The sequence below is a fragment of the Cyrtonyx montezumae genome, unplaced genomic scaffold (assembly GCF_038088225.1).
Source record: "Cyrtonyx montezumae isolate F1298 unplaced genomic scaffold, pur_monq_1.0 scaffold_2, whole genome shotgun sequence".
Taxonomy (NCBI): Eukaryota; Metazoa; Chordata; class Aves; order Galliformes; family Odontophoridae; genus Cyrtonyx; species Cyrtonyx montezumae.
Genome location: NW_027071936.1, coordinates 29,150,564 through 29,157,925, shown reverse-complemented (window position 1 = coordinate 29,157,925; position 7,362 = coordinate 29,150,564). Strand labels below are relative to the sequence as shown.

Below are 7,362 nucleotides of genomic sequence, written 5' to 3'. Positions count from 1 at the left end.
CTGTCTCCATGAGCACACTTACAGTGTGATACTTTGTACTTGTAGGATGCGTGGGACATTTTCCCTTACACGTTTCCTTCTGCACTGATCTAGGGCAGGAAAATCCTATATGGAGTCCTATAGCAATGTGCTAATTTTTCCCTGAGTTAATTATTAAATTCAGTCCCAAATTGGATATGCTGGTGCACCAGGCCAAGGATACTTGCCCCCTGCTCTGCAGCTAGGATTAATCATTCATCCAGTGACACATACCATATAAGTGCTGGACTGGATTTCCCACTGATGGTTTTTTGTTTGTTTTTTTTTTTGCAGAGGGAGAAATAACAGTGGTGGTAACCACACTCCACTGTGGTTCCATCACACCATGAAGGCGGTTATTACCTTCCTGCTGCTGCTTTTCATAGCAACTCATGCTGAACACCGAGGTAAGAGTGCTTGCTCTCAAAATCCTTGTACTGCTGTGGATGAAATGGATTTACTGCCCTGTACTAAGTAGCGTCTGCGATATCATACATATTAATGTATTAATGATTTTGCAGTTATAAAGAAGCTCAAAAATGAGGTTTTCCATCCTCAGGTCTTTTTCTGTATGGAAACAAGTGAATTGAACACCTAGCATTGTGCTCTCTGCTCAACAAACAATATTGGGAAGCATAGATCTTCCCCCAAAACCCTGCCCAAACATATGTTTTCAGTGCTGGGTTATGAAAATGAATTCAAGATGCCCATAGCAGGGCAGACTGATAATCCTGTTAAGATAGCCTGTGGATTTCCTCGCCTTTTAGAGACCACCTCCCCAATAATAACAGCAACAGATTTCTAAACCGTTGCAACAGTGTTTACTGCTCCTCTTCATCCCCACCCTGCTTCAGAGATGCAGCATTCTCTGTAAAAGTGCCAGGATTTGTAGCTATTATGTTTAGCCACACAGTTTTTTATTGCTTTTCAGTCCCAGAGCTTTGCTTGGTTTCCAGAAGATAAATCCCCCCCCCCAAAATGGCCTCTGATTTTGTGCTGGACCCTCAGAGTTTATCTTCTTAAAAAACTTACCCTTTTTTCTTTCCCAATTGCAAACTTGTAAAATTACTTTTTTCTTTTTCTTTCTTCCCTCTTTCTGAAGCAGATTGACCTTTAGCTGATATATCAGTATATAACCCTGTGGTTTTGGTAAAATGACCCTGCACCACACTGGTGGAGGCAGGGGCTGACACTCCACCAAAAAAGCAAAGGGGAAACAAGCTAACACAGATTTGCAGCAGTATGAGAGATACAGATAGAACACAGCTATGACTGGAACCTCCGGGGGAACAAGGGGCATCCTAGTCCAAAAACTCCTAAGAGAATCATGTTGAAGTTGCAGCAGAGAGGCCAGCAGGGTATCAGTGTTTACCCTGCTGGTATCAAAGTCTAAACGATGCCATTTGCAGCAAAAAAAGTCAATACTGTTTCCATGGAATGCAAGAGTGGCTGGAGATGTGTTTGCTGCCATCTGCTCCTGACCTCCACAGCTCCAGATAAAAAGCAACACTCCCTGTTTCACCCATACAGAGTGGACAAGGGGCAAGTGTGCTTTTCCTGAAGCTCTCCCAGTTTCAGGGAGGATTTTTCCATCTCCCCATTTCTCTGGATGCAAACTGCAGAAGCACAGCTGGGGTATTGCAGCTGCTTCCCTAGTACGTGCTGGGTCTGACATGAAAGGAGACAGTGCTGCATGAGAAAAGACAACCCTAAAGAAAGGAATAAAGTAAGATTTACGTTTACAAGTCTGTTGAGAAAAGAAATGAAAAATGAGAATAAAATCTAGACATGATATAAACTTCTCTGAATCAGCTTATGGGAGGAAGAATAACGCTATCAGAACTCCTCAAAACATCTTATTTAATAGCAGTTTTTCCTTGCAAAAAGAGAAGGACATGAACTACTTTCTACAGTAGATTCAATGGATTTCATAGATTCATAGATAAGTTAGGTTGGAAAGGACCTACAAGATCATCTAGTCCAACCATCCTCCTATCACCATCCCTACCCACTGAACTACTAAATCAAATCCCTTAGCACCTCATCTAAACGCTTCTTGAACAGCACTAGGGATGGTGCCTCAACCACCTCCCTAGGCAGGCCATTCCAGTGCCTGACCACTCTTTCAGAGAAAAAATGTTTCCTCAAATCTAATCTAAATCTTCCCTGGCACAACCTGTGGCCATTCCCTCTCGTCCTGTCATTAGTTATCTGGGAGAAGAAGCTGATCCCCTCCTCACCACAACCCCCCTTCAGGAAGTGGTAGAGTGCAATAAGGAGGTGAGCAGTGCTGGGTTTTTTTGTTTGTTTGTTTGCTTTTAATGCAGTAAGAAAGATCACTGGGAAGGAGGCATCCACATAAGCAAAACTGGTGAATTGAACCCAAATCCTCCTTTTTCTGTGTTTACAGGTAGACCATATGTTCGGGACAAAGTCTGCCAAGAGTTCAAGACCATGGGGAAGGATGACTTTCGAACCATGTAGGTACCTCCTCCAGTATTTACCCTCCTAAGAAATTTAGCACATACGTCAAGAGCCCCTCAGAATTAAAAAATACTGTAGAAACAGGCAGATTTATTTGGTCATTTATTCATTCCCTGTAAATGAGGGCTCCTATTGCCCTTAATGGACCTATGTGCTGGAGAAAAGCTTCCTTTGTGGTTGAACTTTTTGGTTTATTTGGTCAAATAATGAAGAATGCTAAGAGCTAAAGCATACTCCAGGCAAAGACCAACCACCTCCAACCCAACAATGCTTTTTCAGAAAGTCCCACTGATTTTGGAAGGACTAGCTTTGATGTTTTTTAATGGTTTTGTTAGACTGTGTTTCCTCAGACTGATGTTAAAATAGGTTTTTAGGAAGTGCAGTGAGTTCATCCTTTTGTCATTTTTGCTTCCAGGACCCTCATAATGAACAGCAGGAAGTTCTCCAATGCCACCTTTGAGGAGATCAACCACCTTGTGCATGAGATCGTCTCATTGGCGGAGACCTGCTGTGCCGATGGTGTTGACCCTTCCTGCTATGATGATGGGGTATGTTGACCACAACCAGCCAGTGATCTCTAAAAGTGTTGAATCATTTGATTTGGGGGAGTGTTCTTCAGCCCTGGATAAGTAGCATCCTTCCTTCCCACAGTCTTCAGCCCTGTCAGCCAAGTCCTGCAGCCCCAACTCACCTTTCCCTACCCATCCGGGAATAGCTGCCTGCTGCCTCCACCAAGGCCTGGAGCAGAAGCTGTGCCTGGCTGCCCTAGAGCACCCACCACGCCAGCTGCCACTCTATGTCGAGCCTTCCAATGAGGAACTCTGCCAGGAATTCAAGAAGGATCCAAAGGACTTTGCTGACAGGTAAAGGCCAGCTGACTGAGCTGGGCTGGTTAAAGTGCTCAGTCTTGCTGTGATGTTATGCCAGGGTACACACAAGTTGACTGAAGTCTGGAAAACAGTAGCTGAAAATTAGAAAGTAATCTGGAAGGATTTTTGATGTTTATCTTAAAACCACTCCTTTTCTTTCTGCAATGGAGTGAGAAGGTGTGCACCTCCATTACTTAGAGCCACCAAGCTGTCTGCCAGGAGTAACCACGTCGCTTCACAGAAGTGTTTTGATCAGAAAAGCACTATATTAATTGCTGCAGCTATCTACAGTGGGAAGGAGGTGATAATCCCTGTAGCTCTCACCACTGCATATCTCTCTCCTCATCTTGCCCCTGTACCACTGTGCAAAGTAGAAGCAACTGCCTTGGCCAACCCCTTTCTGAGGCTACTGGTCTATCCGAGTAAAATGTTGGTGTACTCTGCATTTGCTTGGCCAGGATTATACAAAATGAATGAGAGACAGAGGTGGCCATGAGGGTGGTTAGAAAGGGGCTATCAGGTGGGTTGATGGATTGATACATTAAGCCAGCAGCACAGGTAGGTTCCTGCAGGGCTTACAGTACAGCTATAACATTCCCAAACAACACCTTCAACTGAGCACCTGGTTCTGGGGTGTCTGAAGGTTGCCTCTGACACAGGTTCCTGCACGAGTATGTCAGTAGCTACAGCCAGGCGCCCTTTCCCGTGCTCTTCAGCTCCACCAGGAACTTCCTCTCCATGGTCTCCACCTGCTGCATATCTCCGTCACCCACTGTCTGCTTCCTAAAGGAGGTGAGTCTGCCTCCCCGACCTGCTTTTCCCTTTTGCTTATTTACCCCATAGATGCCCACAGCCAGGTGTGGCTCAGCCCTGGCTTCCCTCATCCTCAGCCCAGTGGCTTGAAGCTGCTGATTGTTCCCAGGAGGTTTTCTTGTACTCTAGTTCTCAGTATAGGGGATTTTCAAGTTCAATTGCTGGTACCGCCTTGAATTTTCAGATACATGTGAAGTTGGTGGGAAATCCACCGAGATGGTGGGACAGTTTTCATGAAACTCTAATCAGTTTCAGAACCTAGGGTGAGAAGAACTGTTGTTGCCTTTTTCAGCTAGTAATAAAAGGAGTCTGAATTACAGGGCTGCTCACAGCATAACCAAGCAGCAGCTTGCCAAGCACAATATTTTTTACCTTGTCTGTGGAGGGGATCCATTTTTCCTGAGGGATATCTCTACCCTACCATCTGTTCTACTGCTGCTGCTACTTCTTTTTTGCAGAAACTGCAAAGAAAAACTCTTTCCTTGCTCACGCTGATGTCAAACAGAGCTTGCTCCCGCTTAGCAGGATATGGGAAAGACAAAATGAAGTTCAGGTAAGAAAGGGATAAAGCGTTTTCTGCCCTTTAAATCAGGTTAGATGGGGAGTTTTCCTATTTCGGATGGCAGTTCCTTTTGGTTTTCACTGGAATATATTTCAGCAAAGATAGAGGTTACTTCCACAGAACAAAGCTGGTTGGTATGTACTGGGAGTGCTTGGGTGCTGCACTCATGGATGGCATGCAGAGTGTGTGAGAAAGACCAAAGTACAGATACAGAAATACTAGACAGGCTTATAGTCTCTACTTAAGTTAGTGGAATGGCTGGGCTGTAATTCTTAAGTTCCCTCTATGACTTGTGTCTGCCCAGCTACCTGACCATGCTTGCCCAGAAGATACCAACTGCTTCATTTGAGGACCTTTCCCCTCTGGCAGAGGATGCAGCTGAGGTGTTCTCCCAGTGCTGTGATTCGGTGGCTGAAGACTGCATTCAGCAGAAGGTAGTGTCCTGAGCCACCTTAGGTCTGGGAGGCTCCCCAAGCAGGACACCAAACTGCATGTTTCCTCTCCTTCTCCCTCTACAGTTGTCAGAGCACACCACAAAGGTCTGCACTGAGCTGTCTGCCAAAGACAAAAGGTTTGCTGACTGCTGTGCAGGAAAAAACATCATGCAAAACTACTTCTGCATCTCTGCCTTGCAACCAGCTGTGGCTCCCAAACTGCCTGAGCTGCAGAAGCCAACCAACAAGCAATTGTGTGATGGTAACGGGGCGCTCCACACCAGAAGGTCAGCACTCCAGTACCCACTGCAACTAGTTTTCTTACTCCTTCTCTTCATTGCAGTTTAATTATTATTTGAACTTTTCTCACAGTAGCCCAAAGAGACCCACATGCTATGAGAAGGGCTTGGAAGTACAAGCTTACATTGCTGCTGCATCCAAGAGCTGGCAGCTTTGATGGGAACAGCCAATGCTAAATGTTAACTTATTTTTCCTACCATGCTGCAGGTACATGTTTGAGCTGGCACGGAGGTACACCAACGTCCCTGACGTCTTTCTTGGAAAGCTGTATGATGCCTCTGAAAATGTCATCAGGGAGTGCTGCTCTGCCAAGGATGCTTCTACCTGCCTTGACAGCAAGGTAGCTGGGAGGGGTGCCTTTTGTTTTACACAACATAAACTTACTTGATATTGCCCACTACCTCCCTGTCCAGCTCCCATATTATCCCAGAATGTATGTATATATGGTCCTGGTTATACAAATTGCTCTCTTGTGCTATACAGCGACAACAAATGGGAGCAGAGATGCCTGCCTTCCTGGAAAACGCCAGCCAGCTCTGTGGGCAGTACACTGAGCTGAATTTCCTTGATTTCAAGAAGAGGTAAAGGCTCATCACCCTCTGCTGGTGCTCCCTGAAATGCATGCTTAATTTAGCCAGTCTTTTGCACCTGAGATCTGTCTGTATGAGCTTAACTTCTCCCAGGGTGTCAGAGAAGTTTTCTGTCATCAAATTTTGGCACCATGCTATGGTTTGGAGGTTAAATGTACCAGGGTCCTTGCAAAAGCCCACCTCACACTGACACATTCTTCTATCCGGTCCCAAATTGCAGGCTGAGGGACAGCATCAGGCAGACCAGGCCAGATGCTAGCCCTGAGCTGCTGGCACAGCTGACAGACCAGAGAGCTGATTTTGCCTCCACCTGCTGCCCAGCGAACTCACCACCACTTTATTGTGTTGCACAGGTAGAGCATCTCCCACCACCCAGTACTGTGCATGAGGCAGTCACCTACCTTGGGCTTGCCAAACTTCAGTTCTTTCTCCCCTCTTGCAGGTGACCGCAGAGCTGGCAAGTACATGCAAGCAAGGCTCCTGTATGCTGGTCTAGGTGTGAGACAGTGAAAAACAAGGTGAGGGGTCCAGCTGGAGGATGCAAAATGCTGCTGTTTGTCTGAACCAGGAGGGGAAGGAGTCACCCAGCTTGCAGCCCCCTAACTGATACATCACTGCAGCCACAATAAACATATTTTAAAACATACCCTTGCCCTGGGGAGCACCAAAACTGCTTTCTGTGTTGTTCCGTTGTGGTATGGCAAATTGCAAAGGGAGGGCTCAGAGACAGGAGGTAGAGGTTCCAGTTCTGGCTGTGGGAGTCAGTGTTCTTGACAGTTAGGCAGGAAAACCAGAACCACGCATCACGCACCCACAGAGATGGCGGTTGCTCTTTCGGACTGTTTGGATATTTTCACCGTGGAAGGAAGCAGTAACATCACAATGTGAGCTGTCCGTCTGAAATGAAATAGCTTGACTTTCAGCAGTTGCCAAGAGATGGCGCCTGTAACTCAGGGAAATGTGGAACATCCTGTGCCTACATCTCCCAGCCGCGCTGCTCCCCTAAGTGGGCAGGGTGATGCTGCTCCCAAAAAGGGATCTGCACAAGGCTATCTGACCAGACCCCAAATAAATCTCCATGTCAGAAGGCTGGGAAAAGTAGTGCCACGTCCCTGTTGCCTGCGTGGACTCGTAGAAGGAAGGGTCTCATTTTGATGCTGTTTTTGGCTGGTTGTACCCTTTCCCACCCGTAAGGAACTTCTGAAGTGAGAATTAAGCTCCAAGCACTGACCTTGGCCATGCTGGATAATGTCCAGCTTCACAAGATGTTGTAACATCATCACAGAGTTGAG

The 7,362-nt window shown here is 46.3% G+C and overlaps 1 protein-coding gene across 4 annotated transcripts; it reads left to right on the top strand.

Annotated features, from left to right (window-relative positions):
* The first annotated feature begins 311 nt into the window (after nt 1-311).
* On the top strand, nt 312-6,740 carry GC (GC vitamin D binding protein). Of its 4 annotated transcripts, none has more exons than XM_065736755.1 (12): nt 312-425; nt 2,429-2,498; nt 2,918-3,050; nt 3,154-3,365; nt 4,031-4,163; nt 4,643-4,737; nt 5,051-5,180; nt 5,265-5,467; nt 5,688-5,820; nt 5,964-6,061; nt 6,291-6,423; nt 6,513-6,740. In XM_065736755.1, exons 1-12 carry the CDS (start codon nt 365-367, stop codon nt 6,564-6,566), a joined length of 1,455 nt encoding a protein of 484 aa, XP_065592827.1. In that variant the 5' UTR covers nt 312-364; the 3' UTR covers nt 6,567-6,740. The 4 variants fall into 4 exon arrangements, with proteins under 4 accessions (XP_065592827.1, XP_065592825.1, XP_065592824.1 ...); XM_065736753.1 differs by having other exon boundaries at nt 5,685-5,820; XM_065736752.1 differs by having other exon boundaries at nt 5,265-5,474; nt 5,692-5,820.
* Nucleotides 6,741-7,362: the final 622 nt, after the last annotated feature.

Excerpts from the sequence above, each read along its gene's own strand:
- GC (XM_065736753.1), top strand. The coding sequence starts at position 365 with ATGAAGGCGGTTATTACCTTCCTGCTGCTGCTTTTCATAGCAACTCAT. Across the intron at positions 3,051-3,153 it reads CTTCCTGCTATGATGATGGG|TCTTCAGCCCTGTCAGCCAA; the intron begins GTATGTTGACCA and ends TCCTTCCCACAG. Across the intron at positions 6,062-6,290 it reads TTCCTTGATTTCAAGAAGAG|GCTGAGGGACAGCATCAGGC; the intron begins GTAAAGGCTCAT and ends CCCAAATTGCAG.